Below are 17,533 nucleotides of genomic sequence, written 5' to 3'. Positions count from 1 at the left end.
GCCAAGGCCTCACTGCCCTCTGAGTAATTAATTTCTTCCTAAGATCTAACCTAAGTCTCCTTTCTTTAAGTTTAAAGCCATTGCCCCTTAACCTTTACTGTCAGACCGTGTAAAAAGTTGGTCCCTCTCCCACTTATAAACTCCCTTCATATACTGGAAGGCTGCAATAAGAACCTTCTCTTCTCCAACCTAAACAAACCCAGCTCCCTCAGCCTGTCTTAATAGGAGAGCTGCTCCAGCTCTCTGATCATCTCTGTGGCCCTGCTCTGGACCCACTCCAACAGCTCTGCATCCTTCCTGTGCCGGAGGCCCCAGGCCTGGATGCAGTACTCCAGATGGGGCCTCATGAGGGCAGATTAGAGGGGCACCTCCCTATCCCTGCTGGCAACCCCTATTTTGATGCAGTGCAGGATACCGTTGGCCTTCATGCATTTTAACAAATGCTGATCAGCAGGAAGTACTACCACAGTTGCAATTTCTTCTGGGATTTTGGAAAGCCCAGTTCTTTACATAACAGATTTTTGGTTGGCATTTGTACACTGTAGCCTTATAGAACATCATCATTATTACACTTTAGCGGCAATACTCCTCTACTGGCTTACAACTTGTGTCAGGACTGCCTTAACGCTAAAGGCAGATTTTTAAAATTTACTGCATTTTTCCATGCTCCTGTTATTGGGAAACTAGATTGGTCACTTTCCGCTTTTTATGCGAACAGGATGGAAAGAAAGTAAAACCAAAAGACAAATCAAAACGCTCACACCATCTGCTGGGTACATCTGAAAAAGTTCTCCATAACAATGCCCACAGCACTAAGGAAGTCTAAGTCATGACTTCTCATAGTTTCATTAAGAATTTCTTTTTAATAGACAGCCAATAGGATTCTTTTCTGACTTTTACTACTGTGAATCAGAAGAAACTCCCTTTACTACAGATTCATTTCTGTGCAAGGAAAAGCAGAAACTGAACATCTGGCAGATTGGTCTTCCCATAGAAATTGAAACAACCTCTAATTTCAGGACTGAAATTCATTTGCTAGGCTTCATGGAAACTGGTATCTCAGTCTCTATATAAGGAAATAAACTATATCTTTTCTTTAAAAAACATATTCCTTAAAGCCTTGTGCATCAGTGTTTTGAAAAGCCTTCCTTTGAATCTGTTTTCAATCTCAAGCTTAATGCTTGAATAAAATCAGCTTCACATAAATAATGTTTTTCCCTCTACTACAGATGAACTCTGTTTTGCTTTGCATTTGCTAGCAACACTCCTTTGAAATCTGTTTTTCTTTGAGCTACTTTTACTTGGGGAGAAACACTAAGAAACACTAGTGAGGTGACAACTGACAGTACGTAGGCATAGCTGATATGCCAATGAATGCTCCCAGTCCATTTGCAGCAGTGAGTAAAAACCATCTCTGGCTCTAAACACAAATGACTTCCTGAGCAAGCTTGGGTGCCCGCAGTGAGAGAACTTGCATGAGTGGGGACCACTGATATATCTGCGCTTTGCTTCTTTCTGTACTTTCCATAATAGGGTTGTCATTCATTAATTTTTGTAATACACTGCTCTGAAACACACTGGCAAAAGTTGCAATAAATGGAGATTTGACTAGAGGATATTTTATCAGTTTGACTTTATGAGAAACTCTCACTATATATGAATCATTCATGTAGAAATAATTTCATTTAAGGAAATGTCAGATGGAAGTCAAATAGAATATGATTGTAGGATTTCAAGGGTAACAAAATTAGCCAACTCAAAAAAACATGCAGTATCTTACCACTGCATTTTTCTTACAGAATCAAATTTAATCCTGATGCGCATGCACTTTCTACTTACTTATAGCTATCAGAACTCGTTACTTGGAGAGGAGAAAGGAAGAAGTTCAGAAACTGATGAAAATGAGTAGAAAAGCCAAAAAGGAACCTCTTACAGTGGTTTCTTCCATTTATTTATTGACAACACCTGCTGTTAAGTGTTGTGAAAAGCTATCCTTAAAACCACATGGTTGAGCTCCCTGTTATGGCACATAGAGCTCTGGAAACCTGGTGGTTGATGCCCTGCTCTGAGGCGGCTCTGGGCATAAATCCTGGAATATTCTTTCTTATGGGGTCTGGAGTATGCTTATTTATGGTACCACAGCTAGGGAGCTATGCTAAAAGCCTCAATGTTCTAGCTTATGGCAACTTCTAGGGAGTGTGGTGATAACCTCAGTAACTTTTATCTGTGCAGCAGCTCTTACAGTAGGAATAACTTCAGCCTTCCTAGAGCATTCCTTACTTACGATGCTTGAACACGGCAGCCTGGGGCCATGCCCATTGCCCCAGGGATCCTATTCTGTGCCCACTGCCCTCTGGTGAAGAACCTTCCCTAATGCCCAACCTGACCTTTCCCTGACACAGCCCCATGGTGTCCCCTCAGGTCCTGTCACTGTGAAGTTCAGGGAATGCCCCATGCAAACAATTTATATGCAACTGGGGAAGCCATCTGAGGTCGCATTCTGTGGAGCATGCTGAGAATTGCCTGACTGCACAAAGCTAATACAGGCAAAGATAAAAGCCTGCATTAAAAAAGAAAACAAAACAAAATAAAAAGCAATCAAACCATAACTGCAATCCACATTTCCTTAATTGCTTTTCTTATATGGCCAGTTGCTATAGATATCTTGGGAACAGAATGGGTTTGTGAATAAGAGATGAGCATCCTAGATAATCTCTCTTTTTAAATGAGACCTATTGAATTAAAATGTGCTGTAAAGGAGTCCCCATGCCAGCAAAGAGTGAGCTAAACTAGGAGCTGTTACTAGCAACAGCTAACTAGGGCCCCAAAAGTTATAAGGCTTTGCCCAAGATCAGGCAGTTATAGGAGTGCACATCTGGATCTACATGTTCTGGTTAAAGTCATGTAGTGTTAGGCTCCTAAATCTGTATTTGAGGTAATTGGCAGGGGTGGGAAGGGATGAGAAGAATCAGATAACCTCCTTTGGCACTCAGCTATAGGCTGGAAGTTTTGACTCTGGGCAATTTTTACAGATCAGAAATCTACTGAAGTGTGCTATGACATTAAAGTTTCATTAGGACTTGTTAGAGATGCATTGCATAAATCCTGTATTATCATCTGTCCTCTGAAGTGCAGTGCTCTGGGTTTGTGTAAGCAATAGTAATAGGGGTATGCTGCACTGCATGTGTGAACTTTTTCAGAACAGCAAGGAAAGAGTTTTGCAAAGAGGATTGACACAGGATTCAGCCATGTCCACCAGATCAGTGGCAAATGATCTGCTACAATCTTTAGCTTTAAGTCAGCTGTTAACTTTAGCATCTCTCTTCACTGCATTACTACTTCTTTCTCAGCTCACACTTTTTACAAGGTCCAAGCTAGGCAAGAATCTTGTCATCACCCTTAAAGCCACATTGGATGGGCTTTCCCAGTTGCAGATGGAGGTGACACGCGGCCCCTTCTAGGTCAAGATAATAAAATATTAACATCTTTTGAAGCTTGGTAAAGTACCATCAGGATGCATAATTTCAAGGTTCTGTATTTTCATTTACAGAGAGCAATATGAAACGCGTGGCTACAGAAAACATAGTTATGTCAGACAGAGTTAGCTTTCCCATAGCCATAAGGGCCAGAATTTCTTTAAGTAATGTTTAAGTGATGTCTGTATGCATCTGCACAGAAGCAGCAGTGACTCAGCGGCATGAATACTCCAAAGCCTTATTATTTTGATTGCAACAGCAAATTTAAATTAAGCACATAGGTTGACTATTGAGATAAGATGCAGTGAGAAATACAGAGGAGACTCAGATGTAGCAAGGGAAAGGAAACAGGCAGAGAAACCAAAAAGCAGAAGACACAGGAATGAAGGGGAAAAAGAGCCTATCATGAGTTACTTAATGTGTTGACTCAAAAGGTTGGAGGTTTGAATTTCAAAGTACTATGTAATACTCATATGTGGGGCATTTGCCCTCAAGTGTAAGACTAAGCTTTGAAAACTGCTGGCTGTAAACTGAGATCCAGGTTGTTCTCATCTCCCACATCAACACTCTAACATTCTCAGTGCAAATGTGACCAAGGAAAACCATCTTTCTCTCCCTCTCTTCCTTGAGCTTTATGCAGTAGGCCTATTCAGAAAACTATGTCCAGCAACTACAGTATGCAGGAGAATATCTACTCTGTAAATCCCAATGCACGCAATTCCAATCTACTCAGTACATAAGGACTCATTACATAGAAGTGTTCTTAAATATATACTCAAAAGCTGAAAAGTAGAAGTTAAGGTACCAATCAAGGGTCAACTTGGGAATGCAGACAATCTTGGAGGCTGGTACTTAAAGCACCAGTAAACAACATTGTTTTCTGTAGATGTAGTCACAAGTGCATAAAGGTTATATTTTCTTCTTGATTTCTTTGCCAGCATCCTACTGCTAATGGAGCGCAACCTGCTGTGGGAAGCATCCAGTCCTAAATTTATATCCAACATATCTCTTGAGCATCATTTTTGTCTCCCATATCTAAACTTAGATGGCCTGTTGGCACGATGCAATGTATCTTTTCTGCTTGAAATATTATTTATGATTTATCTTTTTTTTTCCCGGAGCATCTGACATGAGTGGAACATTCTATGTGCTCCTTTTGAACACTTGGTAAAACTGCCTCATCCCACTCAGTGATGTTAGTTCTTGTTGCTTATCTCAGCCCAATAATCACACGCCTCCAGCAGCTATTTACGTTTTCCTTTTCCTCCTTGTCTTCCTTTCCCCCCTTCTGTTTTTTTTTTTTTTTTTTAATTTTAGAAAGGACACTGGGAACCCTGTAGAGCTCTTCCATTTTTTTCTTTTTTTTGGCTAAAGTTACACAACCAAACATACACCCAGGCTAAAACAAAGAATCCCAGGAGGAAGAAGCCTTTTCCAACTACACTTGCCATATACTTCAGAAACACATATGAAGCGTTGCTGTTGTTTTAAAACAATTCTTCAACAACTATATTCACAGAAGTAGCTTTAGTTTCACATAACCAACAGAAAACCTAAGCACAGCTTTGCAACTGTACAACTTTCCTATGCAGGGCAATTTGTTTTTTTCATCTAATATAATATTCAGCTGTACAAAATCATTTGCCAAAATCCACAAAGTAGATCAATGCTACAGTCAGAAGTGGAAACTGGGTGTCCAGGCTTCCACTTTATTGCACTATACACCAGATCTTATTGCTTCCCAAAAGTGAAATAGCTTTAATGGAACCAGTTCTTTCACATATATTTCTTTGGGGACCTTTGCAAAAGACCTGGTAGAAACAACTTAGGAATATTTCAGTAGTCATGAAATCCTTTTTTATCAGTTCCTAGGGAAGAATTTTCATACATGAGTGCCTTCAATTCTACATTTAGAGTCCAAATCAGCACTGAAATATTTACATGCTTCTATTCTATGTACTTTATAGCAGTGTCCCAAAGCAAGATTTGAACATCTATTCAAATGAGCACATATTAAATTGGGCTTCCTGCTGTTGATGGCTGGCACAATTAACTCTTACAACATATAAAGCATTGTACAACTCCATCCAGTACCAAAAACTTCTGAACACAAATTTGTTTTTAAAAGTTTCCTTCTTCACCTTGTGTATTACACACTTAAGGCATGCAGTGGAAGAGAGATGTACAGAAAAATAACTACTCAGTGAGTATCATACAATTTATAACTCTGCATGCTTTCCATTACACAACTCAAACATATGAAATGTATCTCACTAAGATATGAGCACTCTGGAACCAATCCAATGAGATTTGCATTCTGGTATTCAAAACCTTTTTGGGTTAAGCTAATAGATTTCACTCTCACCTTTGCTGTCTGTAAAGTTCCGTATACTGAGAATGTCATTGAGATCCTGATAGTGGTTCTGCTTAATGTATGTTGTTTTCTCAGGTGTGTCCTGAAGCTGCATTGTGACCTCTTCTAGGTCTTTATCCAGCTGCAAAACAGAAAGAGTATGAACTGCCAAGGATCACTGCTTCAGGTTCCTGCAGTAACTGCATAGCTTTCTATAATTAGACAGGAGCAGGTGGTCATGCAATCAGCACATAGTACCAAATACAGCATTCTTGTAGCACTACAATACTACCTCAAAAAATCTGCCTACAGGTAGCAGTGACAAAGTGCAGAGCATACAAGAAAAGCAAGCTTCAATAGCTGATGGTTTAAGTAATTCCAGGTATACTGCAGAATAAGGAAGAAATGAGTATTAGAATGCTCAGTTTGAAAACCTCTAAACCAAATATTATTTATGCATACAATGGGCATACATCACTGTAACTCTTCCACTGAGACAAATAAATTAGGGTCTGAGATGCTCTCTGTGAACAGTTGTGGTGTCCAACTTACCTCCAGCTTAAACAAATTTTAGAAGTGCTAGATTTAAATTTATAGAACTTGTCTGTAGAAGGTAAATAATCCAGAGATGCAGCCACTAGCTATGGTAAGACATGTTTTAAGTTGCCATAACATGGAAATCCCTATTTGGACCTACAGGGCCTAAGTATTCATCTATTTAAGTAAAGTCGAACAAGATTATCAGGGCCCTGTGTACATTAATACAGCTCAATTATCTTCACCAGCCTTACCTGTGAGCACTGTCACAAGCCTTACAAGGCTCAGGTGGTATCTCATGAGTTAGGAGGCTTAGTAGAAAAGCTACAGCAGGAGATATAGACACTAAGATAGCCAGTAACCAGCAGAGCCTTCATCAAAAGTCACAAGGTTGTCACATGAAAGGCACCAACCAAACTGAAGAACTACATTTCTTTAAACAGGGATAACTTTTGCTTTTGAAGTCTTTGATAGTCTGAGTAAACATCTTTTTGTTACCTAGGCAATTGTCCTTAGTTAAGATATGGATAAAGAAGTTTCGGTTGAAATAGAATACCTTTTCTTCAAGGTATAAAATACTTCGAAGTACAGACAAAAAGAAAATCATTTTTATAGTAGTTAGAGCAACTACAGATATCTTGTCACACAAAATGGACAGTCTTCATTGTTGATTTACCATTGTTTGAAGTCTCCTGACTAAGGATGGACATAATGAAGAATATCAATTTCATAGCTTAGAGGGGATTCATGTATTTCACATGCAAACTCTTAGACTGCCAGCAATGGCAGTCTCTGAACTTGACTGTAAATAGAAACAAAGACAGCTCTTAGGTGCCCTTGGGGCTGCAGGTCTCTTCTCCACTAGCATGTAAAGGTTGCCCTTCTACCACTACAGCTGTATGGCATCCAGCATGTCCATATGAGGCACCTGGCATAAAGAACTACAGGAAGTTTCATTTCAAGTTGCTATGGCATAATTTCTATTTATCACATCCTCTAAGTATTGGATATAATAATTAGCTATTCATATAAGTAATGTTTCCTATTATTTCAGTATTCTGCTAACAGGCAAAGACAACTTTTTTTTTCTCCAAGAAGTAGACAACATTTAAGCAGATCACAAAAAAACTGCAAAGAAATCACAGAGGCAACATGCATCACATAAGCAATACCTCTGTAATTTTCATTCTCAAGCGGTGGTTCTCTGACTGCAGTCCTTCTAACCGAGAAGTGCTGGCCTGATTAACGCTGGTGACAGATGTTGATGTTTTTGAGTCTTCTTTCTTTTGATTTTGAGTGAACTGAAATCTTCTGTTCTGTGTGGCTGCATCTGGATTTGTCCGCAGTGTGATGAGCTGAAAGGTTTACAAGCCTTAAGAAATCCTGTAGAAGGTTTTGTGTTTGTAGCTAGTTCTTTTGTACCCCAAATATTCAAAAGGAGTTCCTTTCTGACTTTCAAATACTAAATACTAGAAAGTGAGTAGTACTTAAGCCAATCTCTGAATAAATTTGTAGAATAGGTAGAATTGGAATGATTTTGCAGATGGAAGAGTTAAAAAAAAAAATTCACAGAACCACTGAATGGCCCAGATTAGAATGGGCCTCAAGGATCATGAATCTTCAACCCCCCCTGCCACAGGCATAGCTACCAACCTCTGCATTTAATACTAGATCAGGCTGTCCAGGGCCCCATCCAACCTGGCCTTGAATACCTCCTGGGTTGGGGCATCCACAACCACTCTGGGCAGCCTGTTCCAGCACATTACCACTCTCATATTAAAGAGCTTCCTCCTGACATCCAACCTAAATCATCCCTTCCTCAACTTAAAGCCATTTCTCCTTATCCTGCTGTTATCAACCCATTTAAAGAGTTGATTCCTCTCTTGTTTATAGGCACCTGCATAATCAATAAATATATGGATATTATTATTAAGAAATACACAAGAAAGTTAAGCTAAACAGGTTATCACACTAAAGAAGAATGGATAAAAAGCTTACCCTTGTCCTAGGCTCACTGAGAAGACCCCAAGAGGAGCAATCTCTAAAAGAGAACCCCAGTGGTAGTCAGATCTTAAATGGGGTCTAGGAGAGGTGGAGCCAGGCTCCACCCCTTCTGGTACCACAGCTGAATTACCTTCACCTGTGCTCCCAAGGCTGACTTATTGCTTGCCTCAGGTACTCAATCAGAGGTTCTGACCGTGATTCAGCAGTTCCCATACAGCACCCTTTAGGTACTGAAAGGCTGTAATTAGGTCACTCTGCAGCCTTCTTTTCTCCAGGCTAAACAAGCCCAGCTTCCTCAGCCTGTTTCTGTAGGGGAGGTGCTCCAGCCCTCTGATCGCCTTTGTGGCTCTCCTCTTGACCATCTCTAACAGTTGCCTGTCTTTCTCGTACTGGGAGCCCCAGACCTGGACATGGTACTCCAGATGGGGCCTCACAAAAGTAGAGTAGAGAGGGATAATCACCTCTCTGTTCCTGCTGGCCACCCCTCTTCTGATGAAGCCTAGGATGCTATTTGCTTTCCGAGATGCAAGAGCACACTGCTGGCTCATGTTAAGTTTTTCATCCACCAACTCAGAAAAGCTCATTTAAAATATATTAGCCTGGACTTAATTAAAGATATATTTCAATATTTCATCAAAAATCTCTATCCTTCATTGACATCTTTATACTTTCAAAGAATATATTTTCTCCTCAAGAAAAACAAAAAAACAACACACCCAAGCCCTTCACTCCCCAAACACAGTGTTGCATGAAATTTCTTCTTTCCTACTGTTAGAAGTAACATTCAAGCAGAGAGGCATGAAGGAGGAGTATTAACAGAAAGAACCCTAGGGAGATTGCACTCTGGAGATAACAGAAACTTAATTAGGTTTTAGGGACCAAAATAAAACAAATCTGTTCAAATAAATTCAATAAGCCACTTTAAAAAAGGTTAACTTTAAACATATTTAATTTAAACAAATATAGGTAAGATTTAACATTCAGTGACAATGTGAAAATATTGCCTTGACATGAAGAGAGAAAGCTACTGGCGGTTCAGCAAGGAGCAAGGAGGTGATATCTTTTCAGAGTACTCTAAAGAATACAGAACTTATGATTACTTGCCAAGCATCATACACATATATTTATATACAAATAGAGCTGAAGGAGCTCCCTGCCTGGAGAAGAAGGATATGATTTCATAAATCTAATGCTGCTGAGCTGTCTGAAAAGACGAAAGGAGAAGGAATTTTGTAAATACTGTACAGTCATATTTTGTAGTATGGCCATGACTCATAATTGGTTCACCTTGTTCTTGCAAGCATGACCACTCCACAGTTGTGGTGGCATGAATAAAGGCCTAAATTCTGATACAGACATGACTGATCTGACACTGAAGCAGTTCTTCTCTGACACGAGTTTACAGACCAAATCTGTAGATGGAGATAATGTGCTACGTTTGAAGACAATAAACTGCATTTTTTTTGGTGATTAAAGACATGCAGAAGGCTCGGATCTTAAGTGATCGCTTCACATTAGCCCTTACTTGTAGTAATTGTTTTGAGGAATCCCATCCCTCTGGAACCCCCAAGCCAATTGAACATCAATTCATGCAACCTGATGAGGTGCATCCCCAGGGACTGCGGGAGCTGACTGATGTCACTGCAAGGCCACTCTCAATTATCTCTGGAAGCTGATGCTGATTAGGAGAGGATCCTGAGCACTGAGAGAGAGAAAATGTTACAGATGTGCTCAAGAAAGTTGAGAATCTAGGGAACTACTGGCCATCTGCCTTCACCTCGGTCCATGAAAGGTGGTGTAGCACATCTTTAAATGAAGAGAGTAATGAAGAATTTGTCCCTGGTCTAATTCTGCTATGAGATTTTTTAGAGTCACTTGTGCTAGCAAAACAGCAGTGCATGAGGTGGACCTAGTAATTGCCAGTATATGTAAATAGGATTAGTACAACTGAGAAGTAATGGAAAAATGTTATGTTTCTTTCTCTAGTTCCCTACATAATTTAACAGGTGTTTATTCAGATCCATAAAAGGGCTATGGGTCAAAGACTGAATTCTAGCACTGCAAGACCTTGACACTGCTGAAGGAAATGTATTTTACTTTGAATTGAAGAAAAATATAAGTACTCAAATGGCTCAAAACCACATTACTGCTTGCATCTGCCTAAACGTGGTTTAATAAAGAAGTGCAAGCTTCCAGATCTTCAGTATCTTCTATGCTTATTGAGCTTCAGACTTTAGGATTTCACCAACAATCTTCCCATGTCACCAAAAGTGTACTAACTGATTACGTAATTGTTAAGGGGAGAGATTTGGTGCCTGTCTCACACTGAAGTCTTACCTAGCTGTATAGCTTGAGTGTTCTTGGTTACAATGTTCTGTGGGGCCTGGACATCATGAAATCTAAGCTGGAGCACATTCCAGGGGAGAATGCTTGCCAATAGTCCTGCTGCAACTGTTGCGAAGCATGGCAAGAAGAAATGTAGGACACAATATACAAATGCCAGAAGAAAAAATGTCCAGCTGTGAAAGCACTCAGGTGTTGGATGGACATTCCAACTCCTGCTTCAATCTCTTTTTTTTTCCTTTACTTTGCCCATGATCATCTGTAATGCAAAACATCTAAGCATATTAGAACCTGACAATACATAGGATGGGATGAAGTACATTATGCTCAGAGGCTAGGGTTCATATTTGCATTTTGAACAGAAAGAACTGAGAGTAAAAATGATGGCAAGGAAGTTGGGGGTTAAAAGAAGGTCAGATGAAAGGGTTAAGAGAGGAAACAGGAAAATCATTTCAGAGCCTACAGCAGTGGAAAAGGATGGGTAAGGGAGCATGAAAGCAAAGGGCAGAAGAGCATGTCACAGCATTAATAATATTTTCTCTTTGAAGAGACTTTTGAAATTTTGTGGAGGTATTTTTGGCAGCAGAGCTTTAATATGCATTTTCATACAGCTTACAAACTTAAATCTTGCAGAATTTCAAAGTATTTTTCTTTGCTGTGTTTGGGAATTTTCATTAATTTAGAATGAAGTTCTGATTTTTCCCTAAGATCCAGAACAAGAATATGATTTTGTATTTGTAGGTATATAATTTTTAAGAATTGAACTGTAGAACTTGTAAATGCATCCAGGTTAGTCAGTCCTGGAAAATGAATTGCTCTGCTTTGCTGCAGATCAGAAGTTGGCTTCTTTTGTTTTTCTTTGTCTCTCTTTTCTCTCAGAGGGAACAACTGAGGTAAATTCCCTTCCGAGGACCATAATCAGGCATGCCATAATCAGTTAGCACCAACACATTCACTATAATTTGTTCAATTCTGCCACAAATGTTTTATCATGACTTAATTGAAAAGACAAAAATTCCAGAGGTAAGACAAGCATCTTAAATCTTGCCTTGCAAATGTTCCAGTCATCCAATTATATATACATCTTACTCGGGGTGTTACGCTAGGTTTTTGCAAATCATTTAAAATGACCCCAATTGCACATTTTACCACAAAATACAAATGCATTCTCCAGAACTTGTGGTTTAGCTAAAGTAAACTTACGTAGAAAGCACTTTCTTGTCATTTAAGGTCTATCACACTCATGCCTAAAGCTTAACTCTGCAAGTAAAATAATTTAAGTGCCAGCTCTCCATGATTCAGTATCTTCCATCAACATATAATACACACATCTTCAAGAGTCCAAAGGACCAAAAAGAAATGAAGGCATATGCTTTACAGTCCATGCCTCATTTAGACCTACAATATACCAGTTATTAAAAACATCTTCATTGTCAGCAACTGCAGTTTGCATACAGTTTTTTTTTTTTTCTCTTTTTTTCTGAAGTGCTAATAAATCCTACTTGAGTATCTTAGAGGTTTCAATATAAGAGACATGTGGTAGAGCAGACAACTGGACCTGCTCCTTCTTAATGCCTACAAGTCCCACTGTCCAAAAAGTTCCTATTCCATTAAAATTAGAGAGAACAACCTTTGTGTCACCTAATGCCATAGGCATTAGGAATGCATGCATTCACATTCCTGTAACTTCATATTTTTTCTAAAATCTCATGAAACTTTCTTCTTTGTTTCAGATACAGACAGGCTAGCTTTAGAATTTTCCCAGAGCTTGAAAAGACACTGAACTTTTACATCACAATTACAAAATGGAACAAAAAAATAATCAACATCCATGCTAAACAAATTCACTTACCTTAGGTACAAACACAAGGCAGAGAGTAATGGTACTGCAGAAAATTATGACTAAAGCAACAATACAGAACTGCACGTTGGGTTGGTCCCGAGTAAGAAATGAAACAGCAGCACCAATAATGCACATAATCCCAACATTGTATACACTCATTCCGATGTATTTGCTGTCATTCAAAGCAGGAATGCTGACATTTCGTGTTTCCCAGGCTAAGAAACAACCAAATAACTGAAATGGTAGAAAAAAAATAGGAGAAAAAGAAAAAAAGATAGTAATTATAGGAAGAATTGGTTGACATCCAGAAAAAAGCATTAATTGGTGTGTAATGAATTTATCAGCTACAGTAGGTGTGCTTTCTAATTTGATAAATTTAGACAGCATTACAACTTACACTTTTTAAATTATATCTAATGATACACATACACTTTTAAAATTATATCTAATTAACTTCTTTTTTTGTTGTTTTTTTTTCTTTTTGCTCAGTAGGACAGATTCTATCTTTCACAAGAAAAATACAATACTTGGAAGTAGTAGTAGTAGTAGTAACAGGAACAACTTTTTCTAAATGTTATGGACATATTTATTTTATATTTGTAATTATTTCTGAAGATAGACATTCCTCTTTATTTTCAAGGATTCCAGTAAAGATATGATGGGTGGTTCTTTTAGCTACTGTTAGCAGCTGTTCTCAATAGACTCTTATCAATCCAGTTATTCATTGTATGGTTATCACATACATTAATAAGCAGAAATGCCAAGATGTGTCCAATGACAGACAAATATCCAGTGCAGTGTCGCCCCACCTGTTCAAAGTACAATAACAGTGTCTTTTATAATAGTGAGAGTTCGTAATGGCCTTTCAATTGCAATTGTCTAATGATTTCTGGCATAAAATATTCTTGTGGCAGTTTTTCTTTTGCTTGTTTCTTTGGCATGTTCTTACATTACATTCTAGCCCCTTTTTTATTTGCAATATGCCTTTGAAATTCAGCAGGGGAGAGTCTTTAGGGTAAGGAAGCCTTCTCCATTCCTTGAAATTTAATTAGATTTTTCTACAACATGAACAACTGCAAAAAAATTGTTCTATTTCTCTGTCTCCCTGTATTCCACAGAGAGATTCTGGCAACAAAGGAAAAGCATAAATGAACTCAAGGCACTGCAAATAGGTAGCTGAGTCAATAGTCTAGGCAAAGCCCAGTAAGCATGTACAACGTTATGGGTAGAATGGTAGAGTAGGTAGTATCAGAAAAAAGAAGGACAGAGGAACGAACACCAAGACCCAAATCATGATGCCTGTGCTATCTAGCTTTTTCTGAACACACTATAAAACAGGAAAGAAAATGAAAATGAAAACAAAAAGATGCATTTCCATTGACCTTGCAACACTTTCATTTAGACATCACTTTTGTCCACTGCCAATTCACAGAGAAAATCCGTCTTAAACAACTGCAACCCTCCTGACAATCCAGAAAAGTTAAGGTCTTTCCTGATGCCACTCGGGGATTAATTACATTTGCCCAGTAAAAACTTATCTCCTGCTTTTTACCTGTGGGGGGAAAAAAAAACTTTAAAAATTTTAAAGGCAAACAATCTGGACTAGAAGACCATTTTCTGGTTGCAAAGTCAAGCAGAAAGGAGTTAGGAACTGAGATTTATGTTTGCTGGATGAACTCAGTTTTGCCTCTATATGCTTCCAACTATAGTAGTGATCAGATATTAATAATAGTATATTTCCTTGATGATTTGTTTACTTTTTTTACCTCAACTAACAACAGTAACCAAATAATTTGTGACTCATGTGCCTTGCACTTCCACAAAATCTAGAAGACTCTGGCCACCTACTTCCTTAAATAGACACTTCAATCCTGGATTGACCGCTGAACTGCCAGCCTTGCCCTGCCATTGCTGAGCTTTTCTGCTAGTTTATTTAATTCTCTTGCCTACAGGACATATGTTACCATGCCACATGTTCATGAACAGTCCTGGCTGAAAGGCTCTGTAAGATATTTACTTTCAGCTTATGGAGTGTGGCAGATTGCAAATACATGTAGGCAGAAGTGGCTCTTCCCAAAAACAGAAGCAGCATTTGCCTTTGTAATACTTATGGAAGCCTTCCTTGGCCCCATTCTCACCTTTCTCCTCTCCATGTATTCCTAATGCTCCTGTAGGATGTGATCATTTCCAGGGCCTTCCTTTTGCTCCTTGACATAGATCTTTTCATGGCACCAAGCTTGTTGGAGTTCAATAAACGTTTAGACAACACTCTCAGACATATAGTCTGATTTTTGGGTGATCCTATGTGGAGCCAGGAGTGGGACTTGATGATCCCTTTGGGGTCCTTCCAACTCAGGATATTCTACGATTCTCCCTCCTCCGCTTTACCCATTTCCTCTTGTAGGACCAAAATCCACACATGTTCTGCAGGGTGGAGGTTAGAGGGGTCTCAGAGTCTCTCTGGTAGGACCTAGATGGAGAAGCTGCTTACTGAGCTGGATATCCTCGTGCCAAAGAAGCAGCTAATCCCCTAATGCATTTTCCAGATCCCCTCAGGTAACCAAAGTGATGCTTTTACTGAGGAAGGATGCAGACACCACTTTTCTGCTTTTGAGTCTGGCACTGTGCACAAATGAAGCAGAGAATTCATGGCTTCCTCTACAGACTTTACAGATGCAAAATGTAGTATGCATTGATCTGACTGCACTGGAGTCCAACACTGGCAAGGTCTTTTCTCCATCAACAAGCCTATCCCTCCCAAGCATTCCAACACATCACCAGGCGCCTCCTCTGCATTCCCTGCACTCTGGCTACAGAGCAGCTCAGCTGTGTTGTAGATTCACACTTTGGCAGTGCCTGAACTGACAACTAGGCTGAGCTCTTAAAGGAGTTGAAAGCATACCTGTGTGTGTGCATCTAAACTGTGTTTAAAAAGAGGTGAGACTGTGACTGACTATTTTAGTTTTAACCCACAGGCCTCTAACCATAGCAACTCTGTTTACTGGACAGCATATACTTGGTATAATTTGTCTTCAGTTATAATTATTAATGAGAATTTTAGGGTTGTGGATCATCCCTTGCTCTCCCCCAGTTCTTCAAGATGAACACACTCCCCTCCAAAAGCATTATTCTGGGAATATGGCCAGCAAACCTAAATGACGCCAGCACTTATTACAAATAATGGGCATGAATTTATAGCTAAGGCAGTTATAAAGCAATTTAAAATATCAATTATAATGGAAAAAGATCATTTGAACAGTGTTGTGGGGGTTACAGTCTGACCTTCTCATTTATAATTGAAAACAGCATGGAAAATGGTTGAGTATCTTCCAGCTGAAAGGAAGATGTTTATTTATATGATAATGAAAGAAAGAGAGAGAGGCTCTTGTGGCAAGTGGGTTCCCTCTGAATGAAGCACTACAAATTTAAGAGCATTGTTTTTAAATGTTATTGGCATTTGGAGTAAAATGTTCTGCCTCAGAAACAGCTCTCCTTTTCTAAAACTCACAGCTCATCTTTGAGACTTAAACATGGATAAAGCAGAGATTTTCCACAGGCTGCTGCCAGGACACTGGTGATCACAGACATACTCCTTGTTTGCCTGTTAAGAGTGTTTGCAGAGCTCCACTGAGCTGATGAGATTCCTGTTTTGAGACAGAGCTTTCCAGAGAGAATGTGATGCTTCACTTTCTCTCCACCTGCCCTTTTCATGTTCTTCTCTGTTTCTGAGGCTCAGCCGGTGCGTAGAAATTAGAGTCTCTTTTTTTGATGGCAAAAGATCTGAAGCTCCCTGGAATAGTTTGGCTGAGGAATAGGATGTGGATATTTAGTGACAGGTCCAGAGTTCTGTAGTTTTCTGACAAGTTTTCTATATCATAGAACCATACAATCATTTGAGTTGGAAGAGACCCTTACAGGTCATCTGGTCCAACTCCTCTGCAATGAACAGGGACACCTACGGCTACATCAGGTTGCTCAGAGCCCCATCCAGCCTGATCTTGAGTGTCTTCAGGGATGGGGCTTCCACCAACTCTCTGGGCAATCTGTGCCAGTGCCTCACCTCCCTTACTGTAAAAAACTTCCTGATATCCAATCTAAATCTCCCCTCTTTTAGTTTGAAACTATTTCCCCTTGTCCTATTACAGACCATGCTAAAGAGTCTGTCCCCTTCCTTCTTACAGCCTCCCTTTAGATAATGAAATGCTGCTCTCAGTTCTCCCCAGGGCCTTCTCTTCTTCAGGCTGAACAGCCCCAGCTCTTGCAGCCTGAAATGTTTGGGTCTCAGTTAAAAACACAGACTCTCAGTGGCCCATTTCAGCTGCTCTCTACACCTGGTACCTAAACTTTAAGCATTAATCTTCCCCAGCTACATAAATCAACCTTCCCATTGTGCTTGGGGGCACCTAAGTCTTTAGGCTGCTGAGCAGTTTAAGGACTATTTGATGTTTAAAGCCTACTGGGATTAGCAAAGCAGCTGTTTCTTCTCCTGGTGCTCCTGGAGGGCTCAAACTGGTAAGGCTTCTCCGAGTGCACCCACACAAAGCACAGCATCAGCCATCTTCAGTATTGCAAGATAGCGATACTGGTAGTGATCATTGCATGGTTTGGACAATGTGGCACAATTTTTAATTTCACCTAACCCCCAAGTCAAGGTTGTTTTCAGAAGCAGCTCTCAAACTTTTTTTCAGAGCTGTCAGTTTTTATGTAATGAGAGACTGGCTGTCTTAATTACTTGGGCACTCACGTGGGATGTTAGCTCTAATCGCTGCTGAGAATTTTGATTAAACTTTAGAGAAGGTGTGCAAGAAACACACTGGAATGGATGGAGGAAGCCAGCTACTAGCAGGGCTAACTGTGCTAACTTCAGAGAAGGACAGGACACATCTGTCCCCACTGCTTTATTCTGGCTCACTAAGACAGCTCCTCACTGACAGCTACAATTCCCCTCTTGAAATTCCTGATGGATCCCATGTGTCA

The 17,533-nt window shown here is 39.6% G+C and overlaps 1 protein-coding gene across 2 annotated transcripts in view; it reads right to left on the bottom strand.

The window, feature by feature from the left end:
- The window catches only part of GABBR2 (gamma-aminobutyric acid type B receptor subunit 2), a 446,063-nt gene that overhangs the window by 13,302 nt on the left and 415,228 nt on the right, over positions 1-17,533 (bottom strand). For both annotated transcript variants that reach the window (XM_031589113.2, XM_090137258.1), the window contains exons 15-17: positions 12,566-12,790; positions 7,539-7,721; positions 5,842-5,971 (exon numbers count right to left, since the gene is read on the bottom strand). In XM_031589113.2, coding sequence (XP_031444973.1) covers positions 5,842-5,971; positions 7,539-7,721; positions 12,566-12,790 — 538 coding nt within the window. The remainder of the gene's footprint in view (positions 1-5,841; positions 5,972-7,538; positions 7,722-12,565; positions 12,791-17,533) is intronic.

This window comes from Phasianus colchicus, chromosome 3 (assembly GCF_987193195.1).
Source record: "Phasianus colchicus chromosome 3, bPhaCol1.hap1.1, whole genome shotgun sequence".
Classification (NCBI taxonomy): domain Eukaryota; kingdom Metazoa; phylum Chordata; class Aves; order Galliformes; family Phasianidae; genus Phasianus; species Phasianus colchicus.
Note: the sequence above shows the minus strand (reverse complement) of the source record. Positions and strands in the feature narration are given on the sequence as shown.